Source organism: Rhagoletis pomonella, unplaced genomic scaffold (assembly GCF_013731165.1).
Source record: "Rhagoletis pomonella isolate Grant_MI unplaced genomic scaffold, Rhpom_1.0 Rhpom_scaffold_00005, whole genome shotgun sequence".
NCBI classification, from domain to species: Eukaryota; Metazoa; Arthropoda; class Insecta; order Diptera; family Tephritidae; genus Rhagoletis; species Rhagoletis pomonella.
Genome location: NW_023458559.1, coordinates 52,214,089 through 52,232,717, shown reverse-complemented (window position 1 = coordinate 52,232,717; position 18,629 = coordinate 52,214,089). Strand labels below are relative to the sequence as shown.

At 35.4% G+C, this 18,629-nt stretch overlaps 2 protein-coding genes across 2 annotated transcripts in view; one reads left to right on the top strand and one right to left on the bottom strand.

Annotated features, from left to right (window-relative positions):
• The window catches only part of LOC118739186 (anoctamin-5), a 366,850-nt gene that overhangs the window by 216,779 nt on the left and 131,442 nt on the right, over positions 1-18,629 (bottom strand). The gene's annotated exons all lie outside the window — the stretch shown is intronic.
• Positions 12,129-13,125, top strand: LOC118739178. Its single transcript, XM_036470364.1, has 2 exons — positions 12,129-12,222; positions 12,292-13,125. The coding sequence occupies exon 2, from the start codon at positions 12,332-12,334 to the stop codon at positions 13,118-13,120; it is 789 nt and encodes a 262-aa protein (XP_036326257.1). The 5' UTR covers positions 12,129-12,222; positions 12,292-12,331; the 3' UTR covers positions 13,121-13,125.

The window sequence follows — 18,629 nt, the reverse complement described above, 5'->3', positions numbered from 1 at the left end:
TAAATATTTTCATTTAACCTCATTTTATATTTTATTTTTCATTACTGTAATTCATTTCATTACATTTTTTAAATTTTATTTTACTATTTGTTTTTTAAATTTATTTATTTTCTTTTGTGTTGATTCATTTGTTTCAATTCTTTTTTTTTTTGTTTTTGTTATTAACTTCGATTCAGTTTTATTTTCTTTTAATTAACTTCAGATTATTATTACAATTCGTTTTAACTATGTACATATGTATTTATGTGCGTTGACGTGTTGCTTGTATTCTTTCTCTTCTTCTACTTCTTTTTTTTTTTTACTTTTCAGATAACAAGACACTGCTCCAGTTTAATTAAAAAACATGTCGAAAAAAGCAAAAAAAAAAAACAAGAACAACAAAGCAACAGTCAGAGAGAGACTGATCGCCGTGCGTAATATACATTTATTTATGTGCCTTCACATTTTATCAGCTCAGCGGAGCAGTTGGGAGCAAGAATGATTGCTTGAACCTAGTTTTTTAGTGTTTTACTGTGCTCAACAAGGGCTCTGAAGCTGGAGTAGGTTTGTGCATTTACATAAGTATTATGCAAAAATAGTAGTGTAGTTATACCTATTGGTATACAAATTTATGCCTTGATAAATTTAATTTAGAGAGCTGGGCAAATCACGAAAAATTGTGTGGCTTTGATTTTTGTACTACATATATTGTATGTACATATGTGTGTATGTACTTATAGGTATGTAGGTATGCATATAAAGTTGAAAGTAATTCATACTTTATTCACCACAGATAAACCCAACTTCTAAACACTTAATTAAACCTTTATACATATATGCAATAGACTGCATCACCAAAAAAAGGTGAATTTTTCCACCAGGATAGAAAAATGTATTATATTTAAAGACGTCAACCAAAATATTTCAGAAAAATATTAATATTTACGTAAGTGGGCCCGATTTGAAAATACTTTCAAAAATGAAGCTTTTTATGATTAAAAATAGTTTTAGAAAGTATTTTTTGACAAAACAGTTTAAGCTTAAAAAATTTGCATCAAAATATTAAAAAAAAAAATTCCAACGGAATAATAATAATGACCTTTTTCAAAAATTGGTTTAAGAAAAACTTGAATAACTTAGCCAAAACTTTACCGACTTAGACTTATGAGCAAAGATTGAAAATTACTCTCTCCACTTATTTTGTACGATGTTTATCACTCACGCAAACACACATCTCTCAGTGGGTTTTTCATCGTGCTAAAACACTATGTGCGATCTTTTTGTGTGTTTCTGTTGTGGATTATTTATCAATTGCTTAAATTTCCCTTAGTATGGGGAGTGATACAGTCTAATGTACATACATACATACATATGTACATACTTATGTACAAAAAAGTTGACCCTAGTTCATTTTGCACGTGTTGCCGCTGGCATTTATTAAATTTATCACATTAACTCTTTACTAACAAATATTGCTCTAGTTATTAACAGATTTACTTACTAAAATCCGCTTAGTCTCATTCGCTTTTGTTCTTCTTTTCTTAACTCAATTCGAACAAAAACAAGCTGCGTCTCTCGCATCCAAGGCAAACGCTTGCTTAAAGTGCTCCAGTTTTCGTTGTCTAACTCTCTTTTTAATACTCTTCGTTTTAGTTGTTCACTGAAAACTCTTTCTCTTTCCCTCTCTAGCTCTTTCCATATTTCCCTCCTTCTATCTTTATCACCCATTGTAAACACACGAATGGGGCTTTAACTGCTTTTGCAAACACTTGGAGTCTAAACTTATCAGCTGATCTAATTAAATTTGTGTTTTTTTTTCATCTTCGCGTAAATTTTAAAATTAAATATAAAAAAACCTTCAAAGTCATCAACACTTAGCTATTACATATTAACATATATTTTATTTAAAACTACGATGTTTCTCAATGTACACATTTACTCACATTTCGATGTTGCTTCACTTATCAAATCCAATTCAGTAGTTTAAGTAGCGCAGTTTAAGAAACTTCAAACACGTTTCTTTGGGTTCTATTTACTGCTTATTTTTCTCCGTTTACAATCTGTTCAGCACTTTTATTTTCTTCGTGCTTTGCTATCCACTTGTTAATGCATTATTACCACAATACGAAGTCTCTCATTTTCGCGCTCTTTCTTTTTTGGTATCTTTACTTAATTCATTTACTTTGACTGGGCAGTTCGATAACAACGCGTGCTTAATTTAATACACAGTAAACCTTAGTTTACAGTATTAATTAGTCGTGAACCATATTTTGTAAAATTTTTTGGAAAACTGTTTAAGTTCTAAAAGAAAAATTTGTATTTGTAAATATACTATTTATGTCCTTTTGACAATTTTCACCAAATATTTCAACGAAAAAGTGAGTAATTGGTATTTGGTTCTTGTAGTGCTGCTAGTTACAAAATAATAGTTCAATTGTAGTGGACGTACAATTGATAAGCGTAAACCCGATGTGATTACTGAAGATATTCTGTATATATGGTGTATATATATAGATATATATTTGCATATACCCGGCGAAAAATCGAACGATTTAAAAACTAACGGCAAGTGAAAGAGCAAACAGGCAATCCCTAAGCTGTGCTCGGACTAAAAAAAAATGGAATCTGGAAAAAATGTGTTAGATTTAAAAAAAATTGGTAGATCTTCGTTTTAAGATAGTTTAGTATTTATTTTTCCTTTTTTAATGAATTACGAAATATAAGTACTTATAATGTCGGAAAAATTCTCTACTTTCTGGAATGCGCTGACTGTTTGTTTGTTGACAGGAGATACTTCGTCTTGTCCTCGTCCATAAATGTGTATTCCAATAAAAATACCGATCATTAATATCAATTAGTATATCGGTAACAATATTGATAAATATATCAATAAAAATATCGATAAATTTTTTGATAAAAATATCGATTATTATTTGGATATTGTTATCGATTATAATATCGGTAATTATATCGACAACAATATCGATTACTTTATCGATAACACCACTGATAATCGTATCGATTATAACATAGAAAACAAGATCGATAATTTTAACGATTGCAAAATCATTAAATTTATCGATAAATATATCGATATCAAGATCGACAAATATAACGAAAATTTCGATATAGTCCTTAAATTATGAAATAGTCTCCGGAATCCCGAATAGTCTTAAAGATGATCAAAAAAATAAAAATTACAAAATAACGATTAAAAATGGTCAAAAAACTAAAAATCACATAATACGGATTAAAATTTTCGAAAAAATAAAAAGCATTAAAAATGATTACAGGTAATCAAAAAAATAAAAACCACAAAATAACGATTAATTAATGATTTTTATTATAAAAAACATAACGGTTACGGTCCCTGGAAAAAACACTACTCAAAAACGCGAATATGTATGTAGTAGATTTAAGACCTTGTGTAGTAAACGCTCCAAAAATTTATACATTTACCACAATATGGTAGAAGTCCGAGCACTATCCCTAAGAGAATGGACAATAACTTATAGGTATCAACATTATCAACTGTTAATAGGTTTTGCTTAATTTTCGGTAATATGGCAGTATCAAAGGGAATCTCAAACAACCCGAACTAGGCTGGACCATAACGCCTCCGAACGCTAATTTAAATAGATTAGGATGCAATAGTTCTCAATTTGTTTTTACTTGGTTAAGTACATACATATAGTATAAAGAAGGTGCAAAACCATCTTATTCAGCTAGCGCGCCAGCGCACAGTAGTTCAAAACTGGTGTGGGTTTGGTCGGTAACATATTTATTATTAAAAATCAGCGCGATCTCTTAGCCACTTGAAACTTGCACTAAAATTTCTTCATATTCAAACCTGCACACCAAACATTTTTCTAGGAACTAAAAAAAATTGAATTTTGGTGATTATTTTTAAAAATTTCAATTTTGTTTTGAAAATTTTTTCCCCTTTGGGGGAACCCTGCAATTGATTTCAACTAGATTTTAATATGTAGCATTTACTAATTGGGGTACGAGAATCGATTTTCTTCAAAGTTGCTAGAGCAGCACTTTGCACCAAAAAAATTTAATACAAGGAAATTAAAATTCTTTTGTAAATGTTGTAAGTTCTCATTAAAAAAATAATAATAAATAAATAAAAGTTATAATCAAATTGAGTGAAAAATTAAGGCGCCAGTGAATTATAAACAGCAAAAGTCAGATTTGAACCACTGTGCAGCGGTAGTCCAATTATTATACCAATCCAAAGAGGTTTTAACACGAATACAATTTGAATCGTATTTAAATTGGAAATATGGATGCATCACCGCTGCACAAGTAGTAAATGAATTCACTAACTTAGCAATTAGCAGTCAACGAACTAAATTGCATATTCTGTCTTTTTCATCAACTTCTACGCGAACGAATCCATTTTGCACCAGTTTGAATATAATAAAAAAAATTTTGGTAGCATTTAGCCATAGTATTTTCGCTGTGGGGTTTGTACATATGGATGTAGTTTTATATATGTATGTAAATAGTTGTAGATACAAGCAAATAAGCGCGGTAGTTACACATTAATTGGCTTGAGTTTTTCACTCACTTCACTTTTGCATGCACACATATGTGCAAAATATTTGTACGTACATATATACATATGTATGTATGTTTGTATACATATTCGTATATAGTTATTTATGTACATTGGTAGACAAATAATAAAACTCAAGCGGACGTCCATATTTTATTTTTTATATTGCTCATTACGAAACATCCCGATTGTCACATAAATATATATGTACAAAACTGAACGATTTCCACATACGCCGAATAAAATATATCATATATTTTAACATAACACGGCACTTTTGCCTCGGGTATGGAGTAAACTTTTATAGACACCTTTACATGTTTACTCTTTTATAATAAAACACTTCAATTTAATATAAGTACTAGCACCAAAAGCACTTCGATCTACTCTCGACCATAAAAAGACGGCCTCTCTCACTGGCTTATATGTACATACGTATAGATGTACATATATGTAATATTCTTTTAATCTCGTTTTTCAAACAATGTAGAACCTCGCGCCGCGTAAGAATGCTTAACTGTTTTACTCTGTTGTTAAGTTCAAATTGTTGTGGCAGTAAATGGGGATGCCTCCTGCGCAGGCAACTGGCCATAGCGCCTGCCGTTCGATGCTCCAAATCGTAGGCTTCATTGCTCACCAAGTAATCACCGAAGAGAATGTAGATAAAGACTGATCAAATATACGGAAATATCTCTTACTCAATTGGCAAAAGAGTTCGCAATGTTGGAGAGCACGTTGGAGCGTACCGGTGAACGAGTGAGATCACTTCGCAATCTTCATTGGCGAAACTCAGTGCGCTGCAAATATCAAGTATCAGTCAACGGCAATAAAACAGAGTGATTTTCAAACTTGAATCGAAAAGCTTTTACCTTGAAATGTGCTTTAAGAAACTAAGTGAATTTCGTCGTGAAGTGTGTAAGAATGTGAACTAATTCGGGCGCTCAATCAGTGCTTCCAACCACGGTTGCCGTTTTGCTCCATTTATTTTCGTTTGGTCCATTGGTCCAATTCTTTTTAAAATGGTCCATTTCACAAACCTTTGGTTAAGTTATTATTACCCTTTCAGTTTATGCAATAGTTTCGGGTTTTCAATTTTTTCTATTTTGATGATTATTCCGCCCCATGTTGAATATCGTCATGTGTAAAAGTGACGATACGGTCATCGTCAGCCATGTTACTGATGCGCTGACGATGACGATGACGATGACGACGCTAAAAGTGTGAACACGCCTTGCCACTGATCTTCAAATATGGCATGGCACGCTTTAAAAAAATATCGCTGTTTCTTGCTAATTTCAATAACTCGGTGACCAATATTAAAGTGGCTGGCAAAGATATGGAAAGGTAGCAAATTTTTAATCAATCGAAAAAAGTTCTGCATTGCTAATGATGCAGACATAATGGAATTTCAATTTCGCAAACTGAGGCTCAGTAAAGGTAACTTCAAAAACTTTTTGGTAACAAGTAAGTTTGATTAAAAATTGATTGGGTGAGGCGGCCTTTGGAGTATTGTGTGATTTAGTTCATAACATTTTTAGTCGGCCTCACAGTTCCGCAGCTGCTGAGCGCAAATTTTTTGATTTAGCATTAATAAAAATGAAATTAAGAAACAAATTATAATTTAAAACAATACAATTGTTATGCACTTTGGATGCGATATACAAAAAAATCGTTATAAAAACTGGATTGGCATATTTTCTTGATAAAGAGGAATAAAACTCCACTCAATTTCCCCATGTAATAAAAATTGGTCAACTTTTTACCATTTGATCCATTTTTTGGACCGAAAAATAAATTGGAAATGGCAACCGTGCTTGCAGCTGGCAAACCGCGCAATGGGCGAAGTTGGGCCAGGTACTCAACTCGAGCAGAGATAGCTCCATCTGCACTTGACCCTGTCACTAGCTCAATGCGTTTGTTGCGCCATTGCTTTCGTTGTCCGCAGATGGGTGCTAAGTCGAAAGATCTTTTCATAGAATAATTCTCTCGAATGCCCCCAGAAGCAAAGTATGACAACAGTTATTTCTTTATATCCATTGTGTTAAGACCGGCGTTAACAATGCAGTCTGTTGTTGTCGGGCTCCTTCTTGTGAACTGAGATTTCAATTGTCGGCCATGTATTCATTAGACAAAATCTTACTCAAAAGCAAGTACATGCTCCCTACCTGGTCTGCGCCGCTAGACTTGAACAGCCGATCAGTAAACCATCAGCCTCAGAGGTTTTGTTGTTTCTAAGACGCATTATTGCTTTTTTCACCGGGGTTATTTGTCATCAAACGCGCCACCTATCTCGCCATTTAAAAGCGCCACCTATCTCGACATTCAAAAGCGCCACCTATCTCGCCATTCAAAAGCGCCACCTATCTCGCCATTCAAAAGCCTTGAGAAGTGTTTCCCTATATTTTAACTTTACTCTGGCCGCCTGTTACCAGAATTCCATTTTCATCTTTTCTAAACTAGTGCCAGTCTAAAACGATTTCATTGGCGTCTCAAGCCAGCATCTAAACATTCTAAAGCTTTTCGCATTCATGTCTTTCTTCCTCTTGAAAATGCGTATATTCTATAAATCAGAGTTGGCCAGCGAAAGCTTTTATTTTGTGCCAGCCGTAGGCAAATTTTACAGAAAGCTTTTAAAAGCTTTGGCACGCGTGCCTATGAAGTGGCCAACACTGCTACAAATTGTAAAGGTATTTTCTGTGTGACATCCTATCAACAAAACAATAAAGACATAATTTTCTTTAAATATAATATAAGCCAACCTGTACTTTGCACAATTATTTAAGAAGCAAAAGTATCAAAAAAAAAATTAATCTCAGTATTTCTTCTCATGCGGCTTTCATCAACCAAAAGTAGCCGCAGTCAGTTGGTGCCAATTCTGCCGGTACTGAATGGATAAAACCCAGAAAGGGCAATGCCGCACAAAAAATCCAACTTATTTTTAGCATTTTGAAGACCTGAAATTTTAAATTTTGCTGCGACTCGTGAGAGATTTAACTGAATGGATTTCGCGCCGATTGCGGTACAAATTTTAATGCACACATTTGTGTTGTGTTTACATACGGGTATGTATTTAATTTTATGGCACTGATGATTTCAATTCAATTTTGTTTTGTTCCTACTCAGTTTTGTGTTAAAGTAATTCTACCTGATAATCAGCACATATACATGAAATTATGAACATTTAATTAACGTCAAGAATTTCAGCGATAAGATAAAATCATCAAGACAAGTCTGTGTTCAGCAGGCGGACAACGAATAACGCTTAAAAGTATGCAAGGTTTTTATTTCAGCTTTCTTTTTATTGCATTTAGCTGAAAAATTAGCAGCAGCTTTTTAACCATGTACGTGTGTATATATGTATGTGCATTAGGGTGGTCCAAAAATGCATGGGAAAAAGTAGAGTCGGAATTTTTTATGCTCTCACCCCCTAGGATTGTTCTGTACCGAAAAAATATACCCTTATTTTTAACCGACTTCCAAAAAAGGAGGAGGTTATCAGTTCGTCGGAATATTTTTTTTTTTTTTTTTTTTTATGTATGTTACCGCATAACTTTGGACCACGTCAACCGATTTCGATAATTCTTTTTGCATCGGAAAGGTAGTATCTCAGAGGTGGTCCCATACTAATCGGGTTAAGATCCGATCAGCGGATCATGAGATATATATATATATATATATATATTTTTTATATGGGAGTTGAAGTCGGTTTTTTTTTTCTTAAAATTACTAGTTTTATTTTGAAATCAAAAAATATTTAGAAGTCGCTCAAAGCGCCCAAAGTTTTCCATGTATTTTATATGGGGAAAAACAACTTTTCGTAAAAATGGTATAGAATCATATATGTAATACTTCTATATTGGCAGTAAGCTAACTTCTCAATGTGTAAGCATTCCGAAATCAAAGCGAGAAAGTCTAGTACCGTTTTTGTCAATGTATTGTGTACTTGAGTGCCGTTTTTGTATATGTATTGTGTACATGTTTACTTATAAACGTATGTGTTCCTTTTCTTTCGTACGTGTTTATTGATATAACTGTACTGTAGTGTTTTCGGACGGTACTAGCTCTTACTGCCAATATAGGAGTTTTACATATATGTATAGAATAGTTAAAAATCAATATTTTTCTCTCAGAACTCTGTTCATCTGCAGGAGATTCCCAATAATAATACCCAATTGTTTATTTCACCATACTTTCATTGCAGCTATATAACTTATAGGTCAGCTAAAAACCCCGAAAAATGCAATAGGGCGACCAATAAAAATCGTTAGTATTAAAAATGGTTAAGTAAACAGTTGGGTATTATTACTGAAAGTCTCCAGAATAGAAGCAGAGCATTTCGATCGAAAAATATTGATTTTCAAGAAATCTATACCATTTCAACGAAAAATTTTATTTTTCCCATATAAAAATACATGGAAAACTTTGAAATAAAAAATAAAATATAGGGGTATTCTTTTTTCGATATAGAACAACCCTAGGGAGTGAGAGCATTACAATTCCGACTTTACTGTTTTTGGAGCACCCTAATGTCCATACATTCTATGTACATCAACCGCCTCAAACTCCATCCAAAGAAACACCTTTTTTTGCTACCATTGATATTTGTGTTAATATAGTGAATATCGTACATACGTACAGTGTTGGAAAAAATAATAGAAACAACTTATTGAAAAATATTAAATCAATTATATCAACACTAGTTATCGCACCCTGTACAAATATCAGTTAGAGGTTGTTCTTTTGCAAAACATTTTATTCCGCTAGTCTGTCTCCTTTTCACTTTATGTGCGAGAGCTCTACGTTCCGCTAAGTTAAGTTGCCATAATCAGGCTTTAAGATAGCAGATATGGTGTTCTCTGCCCTTCATAGCGTAAAAAACCAGAAAAAACGACGTAGAAAACGAAAAATGACTGCTGGCGATCAAAGACGTTTAATTCGCAAACATTGCAAAGTTAACCCTTTTCTGTCCTGAAGAGAGCTGAAAACAGAGTTGAATTTAGATGTAAAAAGCTGAACCATTACGTACAGATTGGCAGAAGCCAAACTTCTAGCCAGAATTCCTAAAAAGGTACCATTGCTGAGCCTTAAAAACCAAAACAACAAAGTTGTTTTTGCCAGAAAACATCCCTTTCGTCAAAATTGGAAAAATGTGCTGCAGTCTGATGAAAAAAAAAAGTAATATGTTTGGATCAGATGGAAAATAGTACGTAAAACATCCTATGAACGGAGACTTAGATCCACAATACACGAAAAAAACGGTAAAGCACAGCGGGAGTTCCATTATGGTATAGGGCTGCTTTCCAAAGGAAGGAGTTGGTCCAATATTTTGGATAAAGAACAAAATGTGCGCGCTTCACTATGTAAACATATTACAGACGATAAAGCTTTCTTAAGCTAAAGAGGAAATACCATTGCGGTGGGATTTACTGCAGGGTAATGATCCTAAACAGGCATCGAAACTGGTAAATAAGGAAACAGTACAGGCTATCGCCAGACCCCAACCGCATTGAGCACTTTGGGCAGACTTAAAGATGAGAATCGGGCCTTTTAAAGCCAGAAAAAAAAGACGAATTGTGGCGTCACATTCTAAAATCGTGGTAGTCCATTCCGAAAAGTGTTTTTGTAAACTTCGTCAATTCGATGCACCGACTATGCGAAGAGGTAATCAGGCAAGACGGCGGTTCAATAAGCTATTAAAACAATAACATTTTTGTAAGAATTTTTGGGTCAAAGTTCAATTTATTTAGAAATAATACCTTGTTTCTATTATTTCTTCCAGGTCAAAATTCAAAAATGGCAAGCAATGGCTTATTGCACTAGCTAAAGAAGTCTAGATTTTAATTAACGTAAACAAAATTTACGAAATCGGAATATATTTAAAATTAAAGAGTTTTTCAAACAATAAAAAATATATGAAAGCTGTACGTTTCTATTATTTGTTCCAATACTGTATATGTATACTAGTGTTTCCAGATTTTTTTTTTCCAGCCTTACGGGACAAATGCATCATTTGTCCCAAAAATACGGGATTTACAAAAATTTAACGGGACAAATGAGAAATAAAGAATTTGCTTTAAAAGCCAAACTACGAACCATATATAAACAAAGATGATCCTTTTCAACGAAGTGATGCTCAGCTTAGTATAAATTTCGTTTATATCATGGCAACACTTTTAATTTATGCAAAAATATACCATAAAAATTAAGTAACAGATACAGTTGCGGTCAAATTAATAGCAGCGAAATTCAAAATGATGCTGTTGGCAACTTCTCTTTATTTATTTATTGTTAATAACTGTCGTTTAAAATATGGGTCCATCTATAGCAGATACCACATAAATAAAAGTTTCAAAAGCTTGCAAAAAGTTTACCAAAATTAATTAAACTTAAAAAATTTTCATAAAAATTTCAAGTCGCTAAAAATTACAATTGACTTTTTAGATTTTTTGTGGAGGGTGCTGCGCATTTTCTTTCCTATAAAAGTCAGTTTTGTTCATGCATTATAAGGAAGCAAATTCGCAACACTCTCCACAAAAAAATCTAAAAAATCAACGGTTATTTTTAGCTACATATATTTCTCTTACAGAGTTGCATGCAATAATACTTGCTAATAACCTACTCACTATAGCCGCGTGAAACCATGACCATGTTGAGTAGAAGTTTGCAGGTAAAAAAGAATAATGAGATTGTCGTCGAAAAAAACTGGAAAAATCTTTTCCCGGAGGAACATTTCAAATTTAATGTAAAATACGGGTCATCCCAGCAAATACGGGACATTTGGCAACACTAATGTATACATACATACGTGCATACATTTGAATGCGCTATCATGATATCGCTGTTTACATCAATTATAAACGCCAGCAAAAAAAATGAATAAAAACAATGGTAACACACATTTCTTTGTAAAGTTAATTGATTGTACTTATGCGCCGTGCCAAGCCTAAAATAAAATTCCATAGTCAACGCTAAGGCCGACTCGTATTCTATAAAATTCACAAAAATGTGCAACTTCAAACTTCAGTCGATCAGAATCAATCAAAAACCAACATTCTAAGATGTGGCGACTTATTGTACCAATCGCGTTTTTCTGTACCGGTTTCAGCTTCGACATTGAAGATATATCGCAGACGGTCAGTTTTGAAACGAACTTCGTGCATTCATTTCAATACTTTATTTTTAACTGACTTCACAAAACGGAGAAGGTTATAAATTCGTTGGAATATTTTTTGTTTTTTGTTTTTTATGTACGTTGCTGCCTAACTTTGGACCACGTCAACCGATTTCGATAGTTCTTTTCTATCGGAAAGGTAGTGTCTCACAGGCGGTCCCATACTAATTTTGTTTGGATCCGATCATTGGATCATAAAGAAATTAACGATAATCTTAAATTTTTATATGAGAAATGAAGTCGGTTTTGGTTTTTGCTTAAAAATTACTTGTATTTTTATTTTTTCACCACTTTATTTCATTTCAATACCATTTTTATTTGTAATATTCCTATATAGATATGTAAAAATGCCACTGCTGGCGATGTTGTCCCGAATCCACAAGATTGCAGTTCATATTTCATCTGTGACAAAGTTCCATTGATAAGCTTCTGCGATGTTGGACTACATTTTGATGCCAAATATAAAGTCTGCAACTGGCCTGCCTTGGCGAAATGTCAAGTAACTCAGGTACTTTTGATTCGTTGTTTACTTTACTGTGTATCTATTTGAATTTCAGACTAATATCGTCCAGAATAGCGACCCTCAAGTTCAGCCTAAGCAGGCCTCTGTCGTAAGAATGACAAAAAATTCAACTGATTCAAGAGCTGAGCTTAAACCGGATGATGAGAAGATTTTGCTAGAACACCCATCTACGCGACCTCAGCTCGCCTTTATCGCTTTAGACGTCCATACTCATAGTCCCATCGATCCTTTGGCCTACTATGATCCGGAAAATGTCACTTGCCATCACTATGGCATCTATTTTCTGCCGCATCCCACCGACTGCAGCACCTATTACATGTGTGCCTTCGGTCACATGTTAGAGCACAAATGTGGCCGCGCCACAGGCTGGAACTACAAGCGCCAAGTGTGTGATATTCGCCCGTTTGCCGAATGCTTTAATGGCACTACTTTCCCGAAGAGCTCCACACAAATATTGGGGGATGCTGCGACAACTAAAGATTTATTAGATGGCCAATCGACCGTCTTGCCGCCAGATAATGGCGTGCACACAGTATGCTACATTTTAAATAACGGTATTGCCGGACCGCTAACATGGATGCCACAGCCAACAACAGACATAACTCCAAGTGTGACATACCATGATCAACAGTTCACTCCAGTTGCAGCTTCATCCACGGGAAGGGTAAAAACCGAAGTGAATGAAGTACCTGATTGTCCCAAGGACGTGGATGCGTATTTTCCACATGTGGAGGATTGCAGCAAATATTATATATGTATAATCGGTATGCCAGTGCTAACATCCTGTCCGGAGGGTTTGTATTGGGATCAAAAAGCGGAGGTTTGCGATTTATCTATAAAAGTGTACTGTCCGCAGCAGAAATCCAAGATTCATATTTTTTAACTGACTTTAAGTGCTTGTGAAATTTTTGAATAAAATTAAGTGCCACAAAGGTTGGCAGTCTTCTTCCTCATAACTGGTGCTGTGCCAGCCAATAGGAAATGTCAAGTAAAGTCAAGTACTATTCCACCTAGTATTTCCAAAATCTTCTGCAGAATCTTTCTCGAACACTCCAAGAGTTCCTTCATCAGATGTTTTGCCTACTCAGTTAAAGTTGACAGTATGGACAGCAATAACCGAAACTGTTTGACGTCATAGTAATTACGAAAATTACAAAGCATAACATTAGAATCTTACGAGTATTTTGCTCACGGGCTATTCGTACCTCGTCATGGTCAGGCGGAGGAACATCGACTCCATCATCATCAACTGGGTTTCGGATTCGTCTTCTCCACAGCTTTCAGTGCTGCTACCATTCAGTAGGACATAAAAGTGTTCCCTCCATAATTTAAGTTCGTTCTGGACATCAGTCACCAGGTCACCATTACACCTTACAAGAGTTCGCCCTGGTCTTAAAACCTAACTCTCTGATACAATTTTCGGGCATTTTTCCTGTCGGCCAGCATTTCAAGCTCTTCTCACTCACGTACTTCGGCCTCTCTCTTCTTATTGCGGCAAATACGTCTCGCTTCCCTCTTCAGCTCCCTATAACGGTCCCACATGGCTCCCTGTAGCTTCCTTACACTCCTCATCGTACCAGTTTAGGCTCGCTGAAATCCGACTACTTCTTCGGCGACAGTACTTAGTGATCGGGAAATGTGGTTCCGCTGCTCGCATATGTCGGCTTGTTGAAGAGTGCTCTCTAAGAGCAGGTGTGAGAGTCGAGTAGCGAACTCATTGGCCGTCTGTTGTGATTGCAGCTTTTCGACGTTAAGCTTTCCTTGCATTTTTGTGCGCACATTTTTTGCTGCACAGAGGCCGGTGCGTATCTTGGCTGCAACAAGAAAATGGTCTAAGTCGATGTTTGGCCCTCGGAGTGTACGAACGTCTAAAACACTGGAAGTATGCCGTTCGTCTATCAGAACATGATCGATTTGGTTTCTCGCTTTCCGATCTGGGGACAGCCACGTAGCTTGAAGAATCTTTTTATGCTTAAACCTAGTACTGCATACTACCACGTTTTGGGCCCGGCGAAGTCGATCAGCCTCAGTCCGTTGTCGGACGTTTCGTCGTGGAGGCTGAATTTTCCGACGATGGTTCCAAAGATTCCTTCCTTGTCCACCCTGACATTGAAGTCGCTTCGCACGATTTTGATATCACGGCGGCGGCAACGCTCGTATTTGCGCTCCAGGCGTTCATAGAATAGATCTTTGGACGTCTCGTCCTTCTCTTCCGTCGGGCATGGGCGCAGGTGAGCGAGATGTTGAAAAATCTCACTTTGATGCAGATTTTGGCTAGACGCTCGTTCACCGGGGTGAACGACATAACTCGGCGAAGGAGTCTCTCTCCAACCGCAAAACCAACGCCGAAATTGCGCTCCTTTACATGGCAGCTGTAGTAGACGTCACAAGGCCAAAGATATTTTTTGCCTTGCCCCGTCCAACGCATTTCTTGGATGGCGGTGGTGTCAGCTTTGGCTTTATAACCTTCTCCATTAAGGGTCCGGACATTCCAAGAGCATGTCCTCAAATCGTAGTCCTTTAAACTTTTGCGTTGGTTACCATCAAAATGGGGGTCTCATCCAAGGCTTTGATGTTCTTTTTCATTGGAGCCTGTTTGACGTGGCGGTCTCAACCCAGCGCACAGCCCATAGTTGGGACGGGGATTTTTTCGCAACAGAATACACGTTTAAATAGCAAGAAGCTTGCTCCAAGACAGGCACCCACTTGCAGAAGCAACTAATGGTTAACAGACGCTGCAGACTTCGGTTAGCCCTTAAACCGAATAAGTCGGAGTGGCCCCACCGAAGCTCCCTCTCTTTCTGCCGTGACCCGAGGCTCCACTCAGGTTGGTTACCGCATCTCGAACATGGGTTGCTCACGTGGCCCAGAGTGCGCGAAGGAGGACGCGGAAGTCGGGATTGAGTATAGCCGTGCAACTGTTACGGCATAATCAGCGCAACGACCACACCACATTGTACTCCATTTCTCGGTTATAGCTGTCCAAATAAAGAAGTTTTAAAGTAAAATCCCATATCTGAACAATCAGCTGTATGGAAGCAATAGGTTATAATGACCCGATCTATGTCATTTTTGCCTTGCCTTTATTAGCTTGTGATGTAACTATGTAATATAAGTTACATACCTGATGACAGTACGAATAGGAATCGTTATATAAAAATTATATATGTATCTTCTTTCTTGGGTAGGCGGCCCTTTTACAGGTAACTGGTAGTAAAGGTACGTAAACACGTTAGTTACTTTTGTTAAAGTCGAAGTGTTGTTTTTATATATGTACATGCATACATAAGTTTTGCCCAATATTGTTACGAGTATTCAATATTGACAGACTTTCTGTTGGCACCTGAGCCCGAATTAATTCCCAACGGTGTCGTAATGTCCTATTGTTGTATGTCGTAAACTTTAAAATCTTAAATAAATGTTTATAAAAAATGAACCCACAACCAACAATTTTTTAACACTGCGAAAATTCATAAAACGACTTTGATGGTACCTTGCGAACCCCTGTAATATTATTTTTAGGCGTTTAAAGTTGTGAATACCGCAACAGTTAAATTCAGTGATTGGTTTGTTTGTTATTCATACGCCATGTATCCACGCGTAAATATTAGGATTGTTTTTGACATTTCCGGGCTAGTTTCGCGCAAATGAGCGTAAGCACGAAATGCTCTCACAAAAGTGAATACACTTCCCAAAACCACGGGAACGGCAAAGTGGGTTCGTGCCCGAAACTAAATGTCAAATCGCACAAAACTATAAACTTTATATTTGAGCGGCAGCGAACACAATAACGATAAATGATGTTTAAAATAAACATATTTATTGGTTAAAACTTGAATGTTAAAAATTCTTCTTCCGACAGTTTTCACAAACTCGCCGGAGAAAAATAGACCGGGCGACTTCGGGCTAGTGAGGGCAAAAATTAATCGCTCAAAGTGGCTCTCAACAGCACGAGAACGAACTAAAGAAACACAAATTGGGCACTTTCGGGCGCTTGCGGCGACCAAACGAACAGACTAATTGATTACGTGAACTTTAAAGCATCTGGCGGAATCTATAAGCATTTGAATCTCAGATAGTTACGTAATTCTTATCTAATTAAAGGTCAGACCTATAGCCTTTTAATTATTTGTGTATCGAATCTCTTTTTAGCCAGACGTTGATGATTTCTGTTGGAAATCCCTATTGAAGGAGCTTACTATTTGACTTTAAGTAGCAAAGAAGGTAGACGTAGGGGGACAGTTTTACCACAGAAGTTTTTAGCCAAGTATCCAATGTATATCCCTATGAAACAAATATTACCCGACAAGTAAACAAAATTACCGTTTTTTTTTTTTAATTTTTGCTAAAAATAAATTCCCCAAACAACCCCATTTGAAATAATTGAAACCAATATATGCAACATCAAAGCATATCACGAAAATTTGGTTAAGAATTACAGTGCACCCTTTCTAATTTTACGTCTAGTAGCTTTATTAAGATTGGTCCAAAAAAATCATGACAAAGAACTAAACCAATGCAGGTATTTCAAGCACAGAAGAAAAAAATTAAAAGGACTATGTTTTCTTTGGCGTAGGTCAAAGGTCAAGTAGAAGTGCGAACTTGTATGACTGGCCATTGATAGCTCGGTTATATAGCTTAAGAAATAATATGTTTAACGACATTTTTATCAAATTTGATAAATATGACATTTGACCAGTTTTATTACATAAATACTCCCACGACGATTGGAATTTTAATGCTCTTACCCCCAAAAAAATTATACCCCTGTTTTTTTTTTTAATTTTTGAAATCCAAAAATATTTTGAGGTCGTTCAAAGCGGTTGAAGTTGTCCATGTATTTTATATGTGAAAAAATAAAATAAATTACTAACAGTTTTAGTATCGTTTGAAAGACGATTAAATCCGCTTTCTTCCGATATGTATATTTGTATACTTCTTATATAAAAATTTTAGGAAAAAACACATTTAAATGAAAAAATAACTTTTTTTTTTAAAAAAATATTTAAAAAAAATTTACTCACCGACTTTTAAAAACTTGGTATTGTTGTAAAGGCGATTAAACTCCCTTTCTTATTATATGCATATTTGTATACTTCGTGAATAAAAATTTGAGAAAAAACACCTAAAAGGAAAATATAACTTTTTTATCAAAAAAAAATTTTTAACAAAAAAATTACTCACCGATTTTTAAAAAATTTACATCGTTGTTAAGGCAATTAAACTCCCTTTCGTCTAATATGCATATTTATACACTTCGTATGAAAAATTTGAGAAAAACCACTTAAAAGAAAAATTACTAATTAGTAGAATACCGTATTTAAATAAAACAAAGAATTATTAGTGTTTTAAGCATTAATTAGTTCTTGTTCACCCACAACCGTGTTAAAAATAGAACAAAAGTTTATGTAACAGAAGTCTGAGGCATATAAAAATATATAAACACTATAGTTTTTGATAATTTACATAACAGGTTATATACGAAAATTAAATGTAATTTCTGTTTTATTTCAATAAACTTTTTTTTATACCCGAGCGCACTTGTGCACAAGGGTATTATAACTTTGTTCACATAACGGTTGTTTGTAACAGGCAAAACGAATCGAGATAGATATAGACAAATGTATACATAAATGATCAGAATGAAAAGAGAAATCGATTAAGCGGTGACTGTCTGTCCGTCCGTCCGTCCGTCTGTCCGTCTGTGCACACGATAACTCGAGCAAAAATTGAGATATCTTAACGAAACTTGGTACGTGAACTTCCTTTGGGCGTGGGACGGATGGTATTGAAAATGGGCGAAATCGGATAATAACCACGCCTACCTCCCATATAACGGTAATTTTAAGAAATACGAAAACTGCGATATTTTAGTAACTACTGAAGATAATTCACTCAAAATTGATACTTAGAATGAGTTTCAGACGGAAAACATGAATATTATAAATTTTTGGAAAATGGGCGTAGCCACGCCCACTTATGGTTACATGTGTATATCTTGGTAACCGCTACACCAATTTCTTCCAAACTTGGCACACTTGTTGGCCTTAGTACAGCATACTAAATGGCTGAAAATTTTAAAAATCGGACAATAACCACGCCTACCTCCCATATAACGGTAGTTTTCAGAAAAACAAAAACTGCAATATTTTAGTAACTACTGAAGATAATTTACTCAAAATTGATATTTGCAATGAGTTTTAGACGAAAAATAAGAATATTACAAAATTTTGGCAAATGGGCATAGCCACGCCCACTTATGGTTACATGTGTATATCTTGGTAACCGCTACACCAATTTCTTCCAAACTGGGCACAGTTGTTGGTCCTGGTACAGCATACCAATTGGCCGAAAATTTCTAAAATCGGACAATAACCACGCCCACATCCCAT